Source organism: Macrotis lagotis, chromosome 1 (genome assembly GCF_037893015.1).
Source record: "Macrotis lagotis isolate mMagLag1 chromosome 1, bilby.v1.9.chrom.fasta, whole genome shotgun sequence".
NCBI lineage: Eukaryota > Metazoa > Chordata > Mammalia > Peramelemorphia > Peramelidae > Macrotis > Macrotis lagotis.
The window spans coordinates 347,832,710-347,854,283 of record NC_133658.1 but is presented as its reverse complement, the minus strand read 5'-3'; the positions used below and the strand labels follow the sequence as shown (position 1 = coordinate 347,854,283).

At 37.2% G+C, this 21,574-nt stretch overlaps 1 protein-coding gene across 2 annotated transcripts in view; it reads right to left on the bottom strand.

The window, feature by feature from the left end:
- The window catches only part of RBL1 (RB transcriptional corepressor like 1), a 63,773-nt gene that overhangs the window by 23,501 nt on the left and 18,698 nt on the right, over positions 1-21,574 (bottom strand). For both annotated transcript variants that reach the window (XM_074211942.1, XM_074211943.1), the window contains exons 7-13: positions 20,295-20,344; positions 19,378-19,564; positions 14,865-15,031; positions 12,587-12,699; positions 12,337-12,440; positions 11,462-11,599; positions 2,694-2,858 (exon numbers count right to left, since the gene is read on the bottom strand). In XM_074211942.1, the coding sequence (XP_074068043.1) occupies positions 2,694-2,858; positions 11,462-11,599; positions 12,337-12,440; positions 12,587-12,699; positions 14,865-15,031; positions 19,378-19,564; positions 20,295-20,344 (924 nt within the window). The remainder of the gene's footprint in view (positions 1-2,693; positions 2,859-11,461; positions 11,600-12,336; positions 12,441-12,586; positions 12,700-14,864; positions 15,032-19,377; positions 19,565-20,294; positions 20,345-21,574) is intronic.

Genomic DNA, 21,574 nt, shown 5'->3' with positions numbered 1-21,574 from the left:
CCAGAGGCTGCAGGGTTTGTGAAGAGTCACCCAGCTGATCAGGGTTCTCTCCACAGCACCTTCTTCTGAATTCCATTACTTTTGGGAAACTGCCCAGAGCTTTCAGACACCCCCAGCAGCAGCTTTGCTGAGGGACACAATGATTAAAGAACCAGAACTCTACATGGCCTATAAGACAATGGGAAAATGAAGAAAAGTCCCAGGGAAGGTACGGCAGGTTCTGAATCAAGACTCCCATATTGGAAGTGACATAAAAGATAAGGGCTGATCTTATGGACAATGTGATGTGGGATTCATTATATTTCAAGCCAGAAGGAAGGCCTCCAGCAATCCATGCAGGAATTTCTCAGAAAGAGGCCCACTAAAGCATCCAAGTCCAACATGATAGATTGCTTGTTCTAATGGGACACCAGGTAAGACACGACAGCTGCTTAGCAGTGGTTGACCATAGGCCTTGGGGAGGTCTGGGGTGAGAGGACTGGAAAGGAAGCCACTAAAGTCGGGGAATGAGCCTTGATCTAGCCTCAAGTCTGCATCAGACCTGGGTTGAGCACTTTACAGCTATTAGAGCTCACTTGAGCCCCACAACAACCCTGGGAGGCAGCTGCTACTTTACAGTGAAGAACACTGAACCAGACAGAGGTTAAGTGACTTGCCTAGGGACATCCAGCTAGGATGTGTCAGAGGCAGGATTTTAACTTAAGTTTTCTGACTTTGGGCCCAGCAGCCTATTTCCAGAGATAGCAATTAAGGCAGTTGGGTGGATAAAGCAAAAACCTAGTGTAAGACCTCAGTTCAAAACCAGACTCAAACACTTATCTGTTGTCTGATCTTGATCAAAACATTAAACCACTGACACCCTCAGTTTCCTCTGCTGTAAAATGAAGATAATAGCACCTAGCTCTCAGATAATTGGTTTAGAAGATGGCAGAGTAAAAGCAACAACTCAGCTGAAGTCTCCCAACACTCTTCTTCAAACAACTTTAAAATAATGCCTTGAACAAATTTTCAAGTCAACAAAAGGTCAGAGTGAATCATTTTTCCAGCCGAGGAAAGCTTAGGTGGTCAGCAGAAGTCTATGACATTGGGAGGCTGGTGCAGAACATTCAAGGGAGGTAACGGTGGCTACTTTAGGAGCTCTCACTAAAGGATGGAAAGGAGGTCCAACAACTTATCAGAGAGAGATTACAGGGGACCTTTGCAGGCACTGGGTACAATTAGCACAAAATGGAAAATCTACTGTCCATATTGGTTGCAGGAGAGCAGAAGACCCAATCACATGAAATGGAAAACGTTTTTGCACAAACAAAACCAATACAAGCAAAATTAGAAGGAAAATCAGAAAATGGGGAGAAAAAAGTCCATAGCAAGTTTCTCTGATAAAGGCTTCATTTCTCAAATATATAGGGAACTGAGCCAAATTTATAAAAAATAAGTGCTACTGCCAACTGAAAAATGACCAAAAGATATGAACAAGCAGTTTTCAGAAGAATAAAAAACCAAAACTATCAATAGTCACATGAAATAAATGCTCTAAAATAAAAATTTATTAGAGAAATGCAAATTAAAAACACTCAAGATACCACCTCACACCTATCAGACAAGCTAACATGACAAACTAAAAATGACAAATGCTGGAGGGGATGTAGAAAAATTACAACTCGAATTGCTAGTGTAGTTATGAATTTTTCAACCAACTGGGGAACAATTTGGAACTCTGCTCAGTTAACCTTTGATCCAGTATTGCTATTATTAGGTCTATGCCTCACAAAGATTAAAAGAAAAATAGGAAAAGGACATTATATGTACAAAAATATTACTAGCAGTTCTTTTTGGGGTGACAAAGAATTGGAAATTGAGGCGAAGCCCATTAATTAAGAATCAACAGAACAAATTATGGCACATGATTATTACGAAGCATCACTGTGCTATAACAAAATATGGGGTGGGGTTTCAGAAAAAAACATGGCAGGACATATATAAACTGATGCATAGTGAAGTGAGAAGAACCAAGAAGATCATTGAGCATAGTAACGGTAACATTGTAATGATGACCAAATGAGAAAGACTTCCCTTGTCCAATCAAGCCAATGATCTAAGTAAAGGAACTGATGAACTCTGAAATTAGCAATATGAAGTAAAATTTTCTCACTTTTTTTTATTTTTTTGGTAGTAAGGTTAATGGGGAAAAATGTTTCGCATGATTTCACATGTATCATTGATATGATTTTGCTTGCCTTCTCTGTAGGTGGGGGATGGATGGGAGGGAGACAATTTTGAACTCAAAAGTTTAAAATAATAATATATTAAACAAAAAACTAAGGTAATATTTGTAAAGAGCTATTCAAACTTTAAACTTTATAACTGCTAGAGATTATTATCACTAATATTATTAATTTCAACTTTAGAGTGAATAGTGGTTTTTCTGTTTGTTTGGGAGTTTTTAGGTTTTTGCAAAGCAATGGGGTTAAGTGGCTTGCCCAAGGCCACACAGCTAGGTAATTATTAAGTATCTGAGGCCGGATTTGAACTCAGGTACTCTCGACTCCAGGGCCAATGCTGTATCCATTGTGCCACTAGCCACCCCTATGAACAGTGTTTTAATGGGTAAAAATAGTAAGGGGTTGTTCCAGATATAGAAAATAGAATATGCAAAAAGTACAAACATGTTATCTAGCCTTTCCCTAACTCACTTCTTCACAAGTAGGAACTTTGTTTTCAGAAATGTGGAGAGCATCCCACAATGCTGAATCACTGCTCCATGCCAAACTTTCCAGAATTTGTTCTTCAATGCTATTAAGGTGCTTTATTGTATCTCTTGATAGTCCTTCCTCTGATCGAATCAAGACTTCAATGACCTAAAGAGAAAGATATTACATGTTTAGAGAAGGAAACCATGGAACCAGGGATGGCACAGCTAATAAAAAGCACTAGACCTAAAGTCAGTAAGACTTGTGTTCAACTCCATCTCACATTCTTCCTAGCTGCTTTCTGTCTCATCTATTAAAACGGGCTATATAATAATAGCTCTTTCTTTCAGGGTTGCTGTAAAGTTAAAATGAGTTATCTGTTAAGCATAACTGAGGTTAATATGCTAAAGATGAAATAATAGAGATTCTCAGAAAACTAAAGTTTAAATCTCAGTTATGCCATTAATTGTGTGCTTTTGAATAAGTCTTAGACTCCTCCTTCCCTAAAATGAATATAATACTTGCATGGCTCACCTCATTTGGTTGACAGAAAAAATGCTTTATATATTAAAAACTGCTCTATAAATGTGATTTTACTACAAACCACACTTCTACTTATTTAAAAAAAACTTTCATAAACTTCTTTCCTTTGAAAAAAATCATAGAATTTCTATATATTTTCTCATTAATATCCAAAATATCCTCATTTTATACATGGAAAACTTAGGCACAACAAATTAAATGGATTTGTACAATGTTATAATGTAGAACACAGGGAAGATGATCAAGGATCTAGAGTTGAAAGAGACCTTAGTAAAGTCAACTTTCTCATTTTATTTTTTTAAAGTTAATATTACTCCAGTAAATATTACTTTCTAGTACATAAATCCTCATCCCCTATCCTTCTGCTGCCCTTGTAATAAAAACAAAAAAAAAGTCATGGAAAGCCAACAGACAGAAGAACTGCTTGTGAAAGTGTATCTAATATTCTATTCCATCTTTCTATGGAGAAGAGGGAAATTTATTTCTTCATCTGCTTTTTTGGGATAACAACATCATGATTCCCAATCCAACTGATATTCTCCTGGGCTAAGGTCACTAATGGAAATATTTTCTGGAAATCAATATGGAACCTTTCTTCTTCACCAGAATAAATATAATATATGAAAATAATGTAAGGAACCCCATTATTAGAAATTATTTTTATCTCACCTTATAAAAGTAAAATGAACTTAGATCAAGAACTTCAATGATCCAGGGAAAACTACAAGGTAAGCTATATACAAAAACAGCACAATTTCCAAATAAGTCATCAATTACATATGGGTAAACTAAGGTCTACTGAGGCTAAGTGATTTATTCAAAGCTATTCAGCAGAAACAGAAGATGAAGCCAGACTGTAACTTCAGAGACCCTTTTCTTTCCTTTGGATAACAACATCATGATTCCCAGTCCAACTGATGTTCTTCCAACTACCCTGACTCTAAGCCACTCCACAAAAATAATAGAATATTTAAAAGAAATTTTACTTTTATCATGAAACTAGTTATTAATGTTGTGGGGTATTTAAATCAAAATTTGTTCCCATGATTCCCAAAATTTGTTCACTTGACATATAATTTGCCATGCCTTAGGGCAGATGTTTCTTTTGGTCACGGTGATTCAAGAAATTAAATAGCAGATTTATCAGCAGAGGGGTATATACACCATATAATGTATGGTTGGAATATCTACACCAATAATAATACAGGTCCTCCTAAATGTCTAATTAGACATTACCTGAACTTAGTCCAAAGGGAAAAGATAAATCACACTGATAGAGATCAATCTTCCCCTGGGGCTGGAAAAAACTGCTGCTTAGCAAATTAAGACTTCCACTGGGGGCAACTGAATTATACTAAGTCAACAATTCATAAACAGAAAGAATTCCAATGAAAAATTATTTTCTATCATTTTAATTTGGATACAGTTTGGGAGGGTGAAAACTAAAAATACATTCATCTAATAGCTTGAAAAGATCATTGATGATGAAATATTAACTTAAGGTCAATAACCTCCAACACCATGTTTACTAGTAGTATCTAAGTGTGGATATTGGTCAATTATACTTTTTTGGAAGGTGAAAATGATGGAATTTTTAGTGACAATTTCTATATTTTACAAAAGAAAATTAATGAAATTTGTTTTAGGAGCAAAGAATATTTTTCCTGCCAATAATAAGTCACTAAGTTTGAAGTAACTCAAACCCTGAGCATGATCATATTCAGGCATATAGTTTCATTAATCAATGAGAACAGGTTAAAAAAAAAGGAATTCCAGAGCTACTGAGTATATTTTACTCCTTATACTAAACAGGTTAGTACTAAATCATACTATATCATATTCTACAAATAAGACTATCAAACTAAGTTTTTTTGCATAGCTTTGAGTAGTTCACTGATACTTGACCCTTTTCCTACTTGTCCCCAATCCCCACATCACCACCATCAAAAGCAAGCATTTTAAATATATATTTTTCTCTAATCTCATAGGGCTTGAGATTTGTTTTACAATCTTTCATTCAAAATTATAAATCTACAAAGTCTTTATATATCCAAAGCATCATATTAAGATAATTTCAAACAACTGTATCTATATAAGAACCTTAAGACAGTGGGGCAGCTAGGTGGCGAAGTTGGATAAAGCATTGGCCCTGGAGTCAGGAGGACCTGAATTCAAATCATTTCAAACACTTAAAAATTACCTAGATGTGTGACCTTGGACAAGTAACTTAACCCCACTGCCTTGCTAAAAAAAAAAAAACAACAAAAAAGAATCATAATGAATATAGATGCAAAAATCTTAAATGAAATCTTAGCACAACGATTACAAGTTATCACTGGGATAATACATTATGATCAAGTAGGATTTATCCCAGGAATGCAGGGTTGGTTCAATATTAGGAAAATTGTCAGTATACTCAATTATATCAACAACAAACCTATCAGAAATTATATGATCATATCAATAGATGCTGAAAAAGTTTATGACAAAATACAGCACCCATTCCTATTAAAAACACTAGAGAGTGTAGGAAAAGGGCAACTAAACTTTCGAGAGACAGAACCTATAAAGGGACCCAGTGAGGCAGTTCTCCTACTCAAGGTAACCTGGAAAAGAGCAGAAAGGCTCTGCTCCCCGGGGTCAGAGAGGCAGCCTGCCAGAGGGGTGGCCCACCAGAGCCAAAGAACCTCAGCCTCCCGGAGGCAGCCCCAGGGCGCTGGGGGTCTCAGCTCACAGCAGCAGGGGAGTCTCCTGAGCTGCACCCTGAGGAGCACCAGGCACAAAGTGGGGGAACAGTGGGGGACCTCTGCCAGAGCTAGCACGTGGAGCCCAGCACTCAAGGCACACAGCAAGCAGCATCTTCTTTCCCCAGCCCTGATCCAGGGCTGAGCCAGTAAGCAGGAGCCCCCAGGGCAGGAGCCCCCAGGGCATGAGCCCATTGAGCTGAAGGAGTGGAGTGAAGAGAGACTGCCTAGCTCTGTCCTCTGCCCCTGGAACAGGACTCTGGGGCGCTGACCACATTCAGATCCTGATCCCAGTCTAGGCCCCCCCATAGAACAACAGGGCCCCCCCCCCCCCCCACCTCAGCCCCGTGGCAGAGGGGGGAGCTTATGGTCATTCACAGACCAGGAGGGAGGACAGAGCCTCACACACTGAGACCCTTGTGGGAGTGTCCCAAAAGCTCAAGAAACACCCCAAACCAGGCCCAGGCTGGGAAAAAGAGCAAACAGAGAAACAAAAGGAAGACTATTGAGAAATATTTTGCAAATGAGCCCAAGAAGGACCAAAATACTCAGTCTGAAGATGAGGAAGCACAAGCTCCTGCATCTAAAGACTCCAAGAAAAACAGAAATTGGGTTCAGGCTATGATAGAGCTCAAAAAAGACTTTGAAAAATCAAATGAGGGAGTTGGAAGAAAAACTGGGAAAAGAAAGGAGAGAGATGCAGGAAAAACATGAAAATGAAGTCAGCAGCTTAGTCAAGGAAATCCAAAAAACTGCTGAAGAAAATAGCATGCTAAAAACCAGCTTAGGTCAAATGGACAGAACAGTTCAAAAAGTTATTGAGGAGAAGAATGCTTTAAAAAGCAAAATTGGCCAGATGGAAAAAGAGAGAAGAAAACTCTGAGGAGAACAAATCCTTCAGACAAAGAATAGAATTCAGGGAGATTGATGAATTTACCAGAAACCAGGAATCAATACCTCAAAACCAAAAAAATGAAAAATTAGAAGAAAATGTGAAATATCTCATTGAAAAAACTGATATGGAAAACAGACTTAGGAAAGATAATTTACAAATTATTGGAATACCTGAAAGTCATGATCAGGAAAAGAGCCTTGCTATCATTTTCAAAGAATTACTACAGGAAAATTGCCCTGATATTCTAGAAGCAGAGGGCAAAATAGAAATGGAGAGAATCCACAGATCCCCCGGAGAAAGAGATCCCCAAAAACCAACCCCTAGGAATATTATAGCCAAGTTCCAGAACTCCCAAGTCAAAGAGAAAATATTACAAGCAGCCAGAAGGACACAGTTCAAATATCGTGGAGTTGCAGTCAGGATCACACAGGACTTAGCAGCAGCTACATTGGAAGCTCGTAGGGCTTGGAATACAATATACCGGAAGGCAAGAGAGCTTAGAATGCAGCCAAGAATGAACTCCCCAGCAAGGCTGAATGTCCTCTTCCAGGGAAAAAGATGGACTTTCAATGAACCAGGGGAATTTCAAAGGTTCCTTTTGGAATGGCCAGAGCTGAACAGAAGGTTTGATCTGCAGATACAGGACTCAGGTGAAGCATGGAGATTGGAGGAGAAGGGGAAATATGAGGGACTTAATGAGGATGAACTGCATGTATTCCTGCATAGAAAAATGACACTGATAATACTCATATGAACCTTCTCAGTTAATAGAGCAGGTAGAGAGAGCTTTTATAGTTGAAGCACAGGAGAAAGCTAAATTCGAAGATAAACTATGGTGTAAAAATGGAGTCAATAGAAAAAAAAAGGGAAATGGAATGGGAGAAAGAAAAAGGAGAGGGGGAATAGTCCAAGATATTTCACATTAAGATTTTTTTTTATTACAATGAGCTATTGCAATGATATGGAAGGGGGTAGGCAAGGGGGAATGAGGGAAACTTTGCTCTCATCAGAGATGGCTAGGAGAGAAAACAGCAAATATACTCAATGGGGTATAAACATCTGGAGTAAGAAGGAGCGGGGAGCAGAGGGAAGGGGTGGGGATGTGAATAAAGGAGGAGAGGATGGACTGTGGGGGGAGAGTGGCCAGATATAACACATTTTCTTTCTTACTTCTTGCAAGGGGCTGGGAATGGAAGGCCTGCCCAGGACCACAGGGCCAGGTGGATTCTGGGCCTAAGGGGTGGTATGGGGGCTCAGGGCTTCTTGGCCCCAGGACCAGGGATCTGTCTGCTGCGCCACTCAGCTACCCTACAGCAGAGTCAGAGTGAAAGGAGAGAGAAAATATAGTACATGGTAGTGGAGAAATACGAAAGGAGGGAGTTGCGATCAGCATTGGCAATGGTGGAAAAATATGGAAATAACTTTTGTGATGGACTTATCATAAAGAATGAGATCCACCCATGACAGAGTTGTTGGTGTTGGAACAAAGACTCAAGCACATTTTTTGTTATGATTATTTGGGGGAGGGTGCAGGGCAAGTAGGGCTGGATGGCTTGCCTGGGACCACATAGCAGGGTGATCTTTGGGTGTTTGGGGCTGGATTTGGACCCAGGTGCTCCTGGCTCAAGGGCCAATGCTCTGTCTGCCACCCAGCCACCCCTATTATTATTACTATTTTATTTTATTTTGGGTCTTTTTTTATTTCTTTTTTTTTTTTTGGTTTTTGCAGGGCAGTGGGGATCGGGTGACTTGCATGTCACACGGCTGGGTGATTGTTGGGTTCACGAGGTTGGATATGGACTCGGGTGCTCGTGGCTCCAGGGTTGTTGCTCCGTCCATTGCGCCATCTGGCCATACCTACAATTATTACTATTATTATTTTTTTATTTTAATTTTTTTCCTCTCCCCTTTACTTTTTTTGCCCAAACAAGTCTATCTATATTCATGGGGGAAGAGGAGGGGTATTTTGTTTACTTGTAAACAAGAATATTTTATTAATGTAAAAAAAACCATTTGTACAAAATGAGAATAAAAAAAATGAATTTAAAAGAGAGTGTAGGAATAAATGGACTGTTCCTTAGAATAATTAGCCATATCTATCTGAAATCATCAACAAGCATTATATTCAATGGGGAGAGGCTAGAGGCCCATTATCACCTTTACTATTCAATACTGTATTAGAAATGTTACCTTCAGCAATAAGAGAATAAAAAGAAATTGAAGGAATTAGAATCGGGAAGGAAGGAAAAAACAAAACTCTCACCCTCTTCAGATAACATGATGGTCTACCTACAGAATCCCAAGAAATCATCCAAAAAACTACTGGAAACAATTAACAATTTTAGCAAAGTTGCAGGATATAAAATAAACCCTCATAAATACTCAACTTTTCTATATATGTCTAGCAAGATACAGCAGGAAGAGCTAGAAAGAGAAATCCCATTCAAAGTAACCTCAGACAATATAAAATATCTGGGAGTCTATTTGCCAAGACAGACTCAGAAACTTTTTGAAAACAATTATAAAACACTTCTCACACAAATTAAATCAGATTTAAATAAATGAGCAAAAATCAAGTAATTTTTTTGGTACTGGCTAAGAAATAGAGTAGTGGATTCATGGAATAGACTAGGTGCAATAGCAGGAAACAATAGTAATCGTCTGTTTGATAAACCCAAAGAGTCCAGCTATTGGGATAAAAATTCTCTCTTTGATAAAACTGTTGGGAAAATTGGAAGTTAGTATGGAAGAAACACCTAACACCCTTTACCAAGATAAGATCCAAATGGATACAGGATTTAGACATAAAAAACAATACTATAAACAAATTAGAAGATCAAGGACTAGTTTACCTGTCAGATCTATGGAAAGTGGAGCAGTTTATGACTAAAGAAGAGATGGAGAACATCACCAAAAACAAACTAGATGATTTCAATTACATTATATTAAAAAGCTTTTGCACAGATAAAACCAATGTAAACAAGATCAAAAGAAATGCTGTAAATTGGGAAACAATCTTTACAACTAATGACTGACATAGGACTCATTTCTAATATACAGAGAACTGAGTCATATTTTTTTTTTAAAAAGCCATTCCCAATTGACAAATGGTCAAAGGATATGCAAAGGCAATTTACAGATGAGGAGATCAAAGCAATCCATAGCCATATGAAAAATTGCTCTAAATCATTATTAGAGAAATGCAAATTAAAGCTTCTCTGAGGTACCAACTCACACCTCTCAGACTGGCCAATATGACCAGAAAGGATAATGATCATTGTTGGAAGGATTGTGGGAAATCTGGGACACTATTACACTCTAGTGGAGCTGTGAACTCATCCAACCCTTCTGGAGAGCTATTTGGAACTATGCCCAAAGGGCAACAAAAATGTGCACACCCTTTGATCCAGCAATACCACTACTGGGTCTATACCCTGAAGAGATGATGAAAAAGAATAAAAACATCACTTGTACAAAAATATTCATAGCAGCCTTGTTTGTGGTGGCAAAGAATTGGAAATCAAGTAAATATCCTTCAATTGGGGAATGGCTTAGCAAACTGTGGTATATGTATGTCATGGAACACTATTTTTCTATTAGAAACCAGGAGGGATGGGAATTCAGGGAAACCTGGAGGGATTTGCATGAACTGATGCTGAGATGAGGAGAACCAGAAAAACACTGTACACCCTAACAGCAACATGGGGGTGATGATCAGCCTGATGGACTTGCTCGTTCCAACAGTGTAACAATCAGGGACAATTTTGGGCTGTCTGCAATGGAGAATACCATCTGTATCCAGATAAAGAGCTTTGGAGTTTGAACAAAGTTCAAGGACTATTCCCTTTAATTTAGAAATTAAAAAAACACCTGATATTGTCTGATCTTGTTATCTCTTATACTTTTTGTTTCTTCCTTAAGGATATGATTTTTCTCTCATCACAATTTGGATCAATGTACATACAACATGGAAACAAAGCAAAGTGACAGATTGCTTTCCGTGGGGGGGGGTGGGGGGGTGGGAGGAGGGAAGTAAGATTGGGGGAAAAATTGTAAAACTCAAATAAAATCTTTAATAAAAGAAAAAAACAAAAAAAAAGAATCATAAGAAAATAATGAGATTCAATTTGTATAAAATTGAAATGTTCTCTTAAAAATTCCAGATCTTTATGCATACAAATTTCCTGAATATCCTATAAAGTGTTGGTAAGAGATCAAATATATATATAGTGTATGTGTATATTTATAACATGCAACATGTGTAAGCAAATGTACATCTCTCTCTATATATATATATCTATGTATGTATTAATATTATATTTGTATCCCCAATGACCTAGAAGAGAGAAGTTGTAATCTAGTGGCAAGAGTACTAGGTTTTAAGTAGAGGCCAGAGGTCCAACCCTAGCTCAGATTATCATTATTAACTCTAGGGGCCTGGCCAACCATAGTACCCTAGGCTTTATGCTTCTAGGCCACTAATGTAAATATTTTCTGGAAATCAATATGGAACCTTTCTTTTCTCACCAAAATATAATGTATGAAAATAACATAAGGAACCCCATGATTAGAAACTATTTTCATCTCACCTTATAAAAGTAAAATGGACTTAGATCAAGAACTTCAATGATCCAGGGAAAATTACGAGGTGAGCTATATGCAAATAGAACAATTTCCAAACAACAAGCCATCAAAGAACGATGAAATATATCCTGCTCCAAGAGAACCTTTAAAAAAAAAAGTTTAGTTTACCTTAATGACTTCAATTTTTAAAAATTAAGGTTATAGAAACTAATTATATTAAAATTATAGAAATAAAAATACAGAATATATTGAAATATTAAAACAATGAATATCAAAACAATTATCAACAAAACATCAAAATTCAGAAAAAGGGAAAGTCAAAAACAAATGTAAGGCATATCACCACGAGCATCATCATAAATACCAAGTTACCACACTTGCTATAGCTGATATAGGACACAAAGCAACAGAAGTGAAGACATATAAATAATCATGAATAATCATAAATAATCCCCTCGTATTTGCTTTTTTGAAACTATTATTTGTATCAGAATGAATTGGATGATATAAAGTTATCATAAAAGTAGAATGACATATACATAATTAATAGCATATCCTCCTAGGTAATATAAAATTGTTGCCTTCTTAAAAATTTTTTTGAATTAAAGAACAAAAGAACCTACTTCTATATGGTTCTCTCTATCCATGAAAGTTCTCAACATTTTCTACATCACTAATTGTGGCTCCTTGCTTTTGACCCAATTCTTATCTATACTATTTGTTAAGAATATGAAAAAGAATATGATTCAAGAATTTTTATTAGAAAACTGAAAATGGGGTAGGAGAAAATTGATAGGGGACAGACCTATCTAACCATTTCAAGAATTTAAGAGAAACTAAAGAGAACATATTTGAGCTTAATGAAGGTTAATCTACTTACAGACATGTCCATTCCATGAAGTCTTCGTGTTTCCTGAACCATTATGGTTTCTAATATTTTATAGTATAAGATCTCTGCCAATTTTAGTCGGTTTACAGCAAAATCTATAATGGAAACAAAGGTGTATGCTAATAAAAGTTAATAGTTGATAAATATCCAGGAGAAGAAGTTGGTTATAATGTCTCTTCTTTTGGGGAGGACAAGCTGGAATTATTTATAATATGGCATCAAATGATTTTGCATTTCTTACCTATGTGAGATCCTGGCTGCTCATCTGTTGACTGAGTATAGTGTTGGCAAAAAGCTTCTCCTATACTTTTCACTATGTTCATGATGTTTTCCATAGGATTGCGTACACAAGACCTGTAAAATAAAATGAGTCACCCAATACTGAAAAAAAATTACATTATCTGATGGTTTAAACTCTCTATTGTGCTGTAAATTTACCTATATAAAATAAAACACATTATGAAAATAAAGAAGTCTTTAAATCAAGTCACCATTCAGTCCTAGGAATTCTATTTTGGAACTGACATAATCCATTAACAAGCTGATATAGTATATAGTCAATACTATGGGCAGGCATATATTATAATACAATTATGCTAGAAGGTTGATGAATAATATGATGTAACAGATAAAACACAAGCTTTGGGAAAAGGAGGTCTTGAATTCAAATCTCATCTCAGACACTTATTTGCTGTGCAATGCTGGACAAGTTGCTTAACATTTGTAAAATGAAGGCATTGGACTTGATAGTTAAGGACCTCTCTAGCTCTAAATCTCTATTTCTATGATCTGATACAGATACTCTGATATCTCACAAAAACTTACAGAGCTGGAAAGAATGGCAGAAATCTTGTAGTATAATTCATTCTCTTCTCAACATGCCTTTCTCATGCCTTTGAAGAATCTTTGTGAGATAGCCTTTTAAGATAGCTTAAACTCCTTTTACATAGCTCTTGTTTAGAAGAATTTTTTTTTTGTTTATATTTTTGCAAGGCAATGGGGTTAAGTGGCTTGCCCAAGGCCACACAGCTAGGTAATTATTAAGTGTCTGGGGTAATATCTGAATTCAGGTACTCCTGACTCTAGGGCTGTTGCTCCATCCACTGAGCCACCTAGCCACTCCTAGAAGAATATTTTCTTACAAGTTTAAATCTACTTCTATACCTTCTATCTACTGCTTCTGGTTGTGGCCACCTGGAAAAAGTCAAATTCCCTCCTTCATGGTAAAGCTCTTTAAAGCTTGAAGATGACTTTGCTATCTTCACTAAGTCCTCTAGTCTTTAGGTTATATATCCCATTCTTCCAACCAATTTTTAAATTTGTTAAATCTTAAGGTCCTTCACTATCCCTGGTTGTCTTCTCTGGATGCTTTTCAGTTTATCACCAAAATCATCACTAAACCCATCCTCAAACCAGTGATAATACTCCAGATGTGGTCTGACTAAAAAAGCTCCTGTTCTTTCTCTGGAGGACTTCAGGGTACTTTTGGAGCTATAAAGGAATGTCACAATCTTCTTCTGGAGTTCTAAAGCATTTTGGCATTTTCTTAACAATGATTAATAACAATTAGTAACAATTTATTAACAATTAGAGTTAGTAGTAAAGATAGCTGCAACAAGTCTTAACAGAAAAGAAAATTTCACATAAAGTTGTGACTAAAGAATATATTTACTCTGGACAGAAGTGGATGGTCATTTTGCATCTAAATGATCAATGACATTCTGCCTATACCTAAAACTTCCCTTTGGCAACCTTTATCTTTTCATTTCACAGAAAGATAGGAGACTGACACTAAATATAAATCTGAGATCTGTTCTCTGAAACCTAAATCAAACTTGATTTAGTCAGTCCAATTTAAGATAACTTCTACTTAGCTGTTTCTGTTTCTACCAATGACTTTTAACTGCTAATTAAAGGAACAAGAGAACTAATGAATGGTGATAGTATAATATAATTTCTCTAGTTATTCTAATGGTCATTGCTTTTTTTTTTAGTACCACTATATTTATATGAAGGGATATATTCTAAAATATATTCGATGTAATAATTACAACAAATCACTTTTGTATAGTACTTTATAGTTTGTAAAGGCCCCCCCCCCACAAAACCCCTGTGAGATAAGTGTTTTTTTTTTTAAATAATCTCCTATTTAGAGGCAAAGGGGCATGATGTCATGGTCTTCTTCTAAGATGAAGGATACAGGGGCGACTAGGTGGCGCAGTGGATAGAGCACCGGCCCTGGAGTCAGGAGTACCTGAGTTCAAATCTGGCCTCAGACACTTAATTATTACCTAGCTGTGTGGCCTTGGGCAAGCCACTTAACCCCATTGCCTTGCAAAAAAAAAAAAACCCCAAAAAACAAAAATCAAAACAAAACTAACATAGCTTAATTGGTACTGTTATACTTACTAGACAGAAAAAAATCTACTTCCAATAAGAAAGCTATGCCTCAAGGGTTATGAGAAATACATTAAACTTAATTAAAAGAAAAACTCAGTAATTAATAATTGTATACTTACTCAAAAATATTCACAAGTTGCTCACTTGGTGCATTTTTCAGTCCAGCCACAATGTTCTGTAATCGGCTCACACTTTGGGTTGCTGAAGTTACAGGAGTAGTAGCAGCTTCCTTTTCTCGTAGATACCGACGTCCAGTCAGTGGAGTAGAAGGGGCAAATGATCTTTTCTGTTAGAAGGGAGAGAAAGCTTTAAGATTCAGAAATCATGCTTCTTTCCTCAAAGTTTATTTGTAATAAAAAAATCCATATGCACATCCATTGAAGTCATATTTTCTTGTAGAGTCTTTTATCCTATCCGACTATCTATCTATAAAATGATGGGCATTCCTATACCTTTATAATTGAACATTACTTTTTGTTTTTCAAGGCATTTTATGTTATTTCATTTAATCCATGTAATGGTTAAGACCAATACTGATTCTCATAATATCATATAATTTAGAATGGGGGTATCCTACACATAATAAAACGAAACTCCTTATTTATTTAAAAAGCTGTGGCCCAGAGAGGGGAGTGAGTGTCTGAGATCACTGAGGTGAGAAAGAACAGATGTGGACTTGGAGCCCAGGCTCTCTGCTTCCAAATCTAGTGCTCTTTCCTATAAAACAAATTGCCGAAATTTACAAATGAGGCAAAATGCAATTAAATGAGTCCCTCAAGGTTACATGACCTTAAAAAGATTTCCAGATTTCTTAACTACCAAACTAGGCCCTCTGAACTGAACAAGTACCTCTAGGAAGCAAGTGAAAGCATGGGAGTATTTTAGCCACAGCAGTGACAAACTAAGAGTGGAATTACACTGACATAACCTGAGGGAGAATAAAGTTTGTGTTAGAGGTAAAAGGAGACTAATTAAGAAGAATAAACCCTTCTCTCCGTTCCCAAGGCCATTGTACCAATTCAGGCCTCACCTCTCATCTAGACCATTACTAAAGTCTCTTCAGTGTGTCTCCTTATATCTACTCATTTCCTACTTCAAGTCATCTTCCACTCTGATACCAGTGATAGTCCTAAAGTACAGGTCTCTTTGTGTAAGTCCAATTGCCAAGAGCAGGATGTTTCAAACAAATTCCATCCTCATCACCAATTGTTAGTCCAGGAGGTTTTAGCCTCAGATAAATCCTGCCAGATACATCAATTGTAGGACAGGAGCTCTGAAGGCTTTTTTCTTCTCTGACTGTCTTGCAGGATCTTTTTAATTCAGAGAGACCAAAGGAATACTTTAGAGACTTGGACAGATTTATACTATTTTATTATTGCTGCTAGCAGCATGGCAGCCAAAGAGTCAAGTCCTCACATAAATCAATCTGCATTATCTTAGAAGTTTCATTATTAGTTCCTCAAGTACCTAGTCCACTTCTCCCTTTGCTTGACTTCCCCACTGGTCCTGTCCAAGGTCTATCCCCTACCCTATACATAGGGGTATAGAACAAAGCTGGAATCATGCCAGATCTGGAACATTTACAAAAGTATCATCACATAAACAAAATGTACAACTGGCTACATCCGAATTCAATCTAAGGAATTTATATCTGTCAAGCTGAACAACTGTGACTAAGGGAAATTCATATTCACATCTGGACCAAATATTGGCTATACATTATGTCAAACTCCTGCTTAACACATTTCAAGGGCTTTCAGGAAGTAAAGCTAGGCATATTGACTCCAGATGTGAATTTACCTTAGTCAACTTGCTGATGACCCTCAAAATTGTCTGCAGATAAAATATTGCAGGTTTTGTTCTATGCCCCTATAAAAGCTCTGCCCTGAGGGCATACCTTGAGGATCAGCTGATTGCTTCCTGGGCTTGTGTGGTCTTCTTTTCGCCCCTCCCCCTTCCCAGCACCCCACCCCACCCCAGGGCATTTCTTTGATTTGTCTGAATCCAGAATCTGCCCTCCAGAGAAAAAGCTCCTGACTTAGAACTGGGGTAGTCGGCAGGATTTCAGTGGCAGTCAGTAAGTGGGGAGTTAAGGGATGAAACCAGTATGTGGTATATGGTGGCCAATGTCTTATTAGCTGACTGGGATTGGGACTTTGAATCTGGAATGCCTGTCTCCATGGAGAAGGTACTGGAAAGCCTTCCTGAGTTCAAGGACAGGTGTAGCACTCAAGTTGATGATCCTGGGGCAGAGGGAGTGAAATGCAGAAGAGAGTCCTAGGGCTGAAATCCAAATGTGGGACTCAAAGGAGAATGGTCCTACCCCTCAATCCCCTCTCCCGATGGTAGAGAGGGAGCCCTAGCCCAGGTCCTGTTGCAGCAGAAGATGGACCTGGAGGTGGCCTGAGGAACCTGAATGGCAGTGGCTGCAAGCCTGAGCCTGAGAGGAGGGATGGAGCAGCAGCCAGAATCGGAATTGGAGATGTGTTTAATACTTTTCACTGGATGTCTCAAGGTTACTTGCATAGCTACATTTCCAATAGAGGCAATAAATTTTCACCATGGTGCCTGAAGGCTTTTTGTATAGCCTACATCCCAGCAGGGATGTGGTAAAATGGATTAACTCTGCCCACCTGTATTTTAAGAGATATAGGAAAACCTATAGTACCTTTGAAGAATACTCCAATTGCTGCCCAGGGCTGGGGTTGTGCTTTGATTTAAATGGATAAAGTAAAGGGTGGGTCTACCTTAAATTTGGTCTGATTTGCGTAATCTTTCTGTTGTGCATGCTTGTGATCTAAAATAATTCAGAGGGTGGAAAGCAGGGTATATTGGGTCCAGAAGTGAATCTACTTTAGTCAAGGTTGTAATAGCTGGTTAACTGGTCTCAGATAAATCTTGCAGGCTTTGTTCAATGCCCCAATAAAAGCCCTGCCCTCAGGGCTTGCATATTAGCTGATTGCCTTCTGGACAACTTGTTGATTGGGGTGTGGGTGGATCCAGTCTTCCAGTCACACTTGCAGCCTTTAGCTACCTAGGCTCCAGGATAAGTGATTTGAATTTTTCTTTCCTCCCACCCCCACGGCCCCCCAAGCCCTTTGCTAGCATTACTTTGGTCTGGGTGAATCCAGAATTTGCATTCTAGAGAAAAAGTTCCTGATTTACACAGGATAATTTAAAAAGTCTTCTGTTTGACATTTAAAAATCACAGCCATCTGGCTTGAATTTACCTTTCTTGGCTAATTACACATTATTTGTCCTCTCATGCACTCACCATGCACACTAATGTCTCTTAAACAGAACATTCTACTTCTTGTCAATGTAACTATTTACCTATTCACTTATTTAAAAGATTGTGTCCCTAACTCACCAAGGCTTAGAAGTGCAGGGGTTACTCATAAACACAATCATATTCTGATTACCAAGGGAACTTTGACCTAATCCACATCTACCATGGGCCAGTTTGCCCCTCTTTTGGAGGGGCTGGTGACTGTCACCTCTAAGGGTTTCAACAAGTCAATGCCAATTTAATACCCAAGTAGCTTAACCCACTGTAGTTCAGAACTCCCATGTTCAAATGATTCCCCAACCTCAGCTTCTTGGCAGCTGGGATTACAAGTATGCCCCACCACACTTGACTTCTCTGTAATTTCACATATGCTCTTTATCTCTCATGCACAGAATGCTTCCTTCTTCACCTCTGCCTCTGAGAACTCCTTGAAACCTTTTACAAGAGGCTTTCCTAACTCCCAAGAGTGTTCAAACTACTCCTTGAAATTACTTTTGTATGTATTTATCTGTGTATGTAGTGTTTCCCTTAGCTATCCTTTCTCTCATTTCATGACTGGGCCTATCTTCATGTTTACACTTCTCTGATGCCTTTACTCTAGTTTCCATTACTCTTTGTGTTATTAGCTGTAATCTACTCATACCCAGCATATACCAAATGCTGGCATTTTTAAAAATGTGAGGGGTTTTTTTTGGTCCTGGGAGAAGGTGGGGACAATAAAGAAATTTTGTAATTTCTCAAATGCAATGTAAATCAATCACTCTTTAATTCTGGACCAAATTCCTTATTTGTACCATCTGTGTCTATACAAGATATAGAAATACTGATGGGAAACTAGGGTTGGCAATTTAACTGCATATCATAATCTGGACAAGATCTTCATCCATTTGAACTTTCATAGTTGGATAGTAAGACCAAATTCATGTATAATTATCAATGTTTTCCAAGATGCAATATTCTAAGGCAAGATATACCTTGCACAACGGCATTAGCAAAGAGAAGCATCCAGTTGACCTTGTCATCCTTAGAGAGTCTCCTTTGGTGAACAAAAACCTCTCAGTTTTATGTCTGATATTTATTATCATGAACAAGGATATATCTCTTCTATTTCAAGGAATCTTAAATAATTTCAAGGTATGAGAAATACCTTGTCAAAAATGAACCTTTAAGGCAGTGTCAATGTATACATCCAAAAAAATCAAGCAGAAAGTCTAAAACATTCTTTTTAAGGTCCCTTTGACTAAGAGGTTCATGAGACTACAGATTAATGCTGAAATTCAAGATTTAAATACAAAAAGATGCTTGTGGCAGAGGTTTAACTGAAACCTGAACAAGTTGCATACCTTTGCAAAATGCTGCTGAAGGTTACATTCCACATGGACTCTTGCAATCAATTTTCCTGCAGGGGTGTCACTTGTAAATTTCTGGGGACTTCCAATTTCCTCTTCTGCATCTGCTCCCAAGAAAACCCTTTCATCAAAATCGCCTACTGTAAGAACATATTCTTCATATTCTTTATTTACTGCTTTGCTGAAAAGAGATAGTATTTTCATTTGAAAGATAAACAATGATAGAATTAAAAAGCTAAAGAAAAATTTTGCTGTCCTGACCGGAGTTTTCTGACTATACTTATTAATATTCAATTTATTTCTTCGGTATACTTGCCATCTACTAGGAAATTCTCATTATTCTGAAATAGAAGGATATAGAGAATATAGACTCACTTGTGAACTCAAGGAAGATAAATTAAGGAGAACAAAAAGATGTTGAACAAAAAGATGTCAGGGAATAATTGCTCTAAATTGTAATTTTATTTAAGGCAATGGGATTAAGTGACTTGCCTAAGGTCACACTGCTAGGTATCTAGTGTCTGAGGCCAGCTTTGAACTTGGGGCCTCCAGGGCTAGTGCTCTATCTACTGCACCACCTAGCTGCCCCAAAATTGTATTTTTTTGACAAACCAAGTTATTATTTTGCTGTATACCACACTTAGAAATGATAAAATATCCTTCTGCATCCAAATATTACGTCAATATTTAAGGTTAAGTTTAATGACCATTCTTCTGCCTTTAAATGAGAGGAAAATTCAAATTCTTTGGAGTTACACTCTGCTATAAATAATATAATATATATATATATATATTCAAAGCAATGGGGTTAAGTGGCTTGCCCAAGGCCACACATCAAGGTAATTATTAAGTATCTGAGGCCGGATTTGAACTCAGGTACTCCTGACTACTCTGCTATAAATAGTACATACCTGTTATCTGCAAAACTGGAAACATCCAAGAGACAGTCTCCTTTCAAAATCTGCAGAGGAAAAGATATTTAGAAATTTCTCATAGCCTAGCTATACAAACATAAGAAAAATGTGAAATAAGTTGAAAAGTAAAGCATATTTATTCTAAATGTAGAAGACAAATTCTTATTAAAAGAACAGATTACTTAAAAAATAGGTTTGATGATATGCAAACAAAACATGTATAGCATAAAACTGAGAAATATAACATCTGAGAAACATTTTCACCTTGGATGTCACTGAATTTATGCTTTTCAATTCCAATATAGTGAATCTAATATACCATCTTTTGTACACCTAGTTTTTAAACATACTTTACAATATCATTATTAATAACTTTATTTTCCCCTTTGAAAATTATTTATTCATGTTTTTGGACAATTTAATAGATATAAGAATTTTTTAAATGATATTTTAGATTTTTTAAAATATCTATCAAATATTTGTCAAAAGTTTTATTTTTCTTTTTTAAATCAGATATAAAAAATTATCTTAAATGTCATCAAGCATATCTAATTCTCTCCAAACATAACTGTGTGCTCACTCATTTCTATTTGCTTCACCTCTACTTTATATCCCACTGCAACTCTTCTAGCCCCTCCCACTGTGCGTGCCCTTTGGAAATCCCACTCCATATTTAACAAATTTCCTTTCATCTTAAACCACTTCCTATCTTATTCCTTCTATCTAGGGCCATTCTCTGAGACTTAGCACCTTCCAGATGACACTTAGAAACCTCTTTTGAGTTTCATGCAAGTTAAATTTACCATCCAATTTAGATTGTGATAGCTGTGAATTACAGATTTCCAGGGCATTCTCTTTTCTTTCTCAGTGAGTTCCATATCCTTCAGTTCTCATCTTTATGTTCCCTTAAATAGTCTTAACTTCTCTGTTCCTTAATTCATTCAGTTCCTATGGCTTACTCTTCCATTCTACCTCTTAATAGCCAAAACCAATGAAACACCTCATCTCATCATTCACCTTGACCTCTTTTGCAGCATCTGATCCTGCAAATCACCTTCTTCTCTTGGATACTTTCAGTTTTTGTGACTCTACTGTCTGTCTGTCTCTCTCTCTCTCCCCTACTCCAAATGGATTGATGTTGTTTGTCAGTCTCTTCTACGGAAGGTCATACTCAGCCAGGTCATACTAATCAATCATGGGTGTTCCTCAAGACTCTATCTTGAGTCCTTTTCTTTTTTCACTTCATGACATCTCATTTAGTAATTTCAACAGGTTCC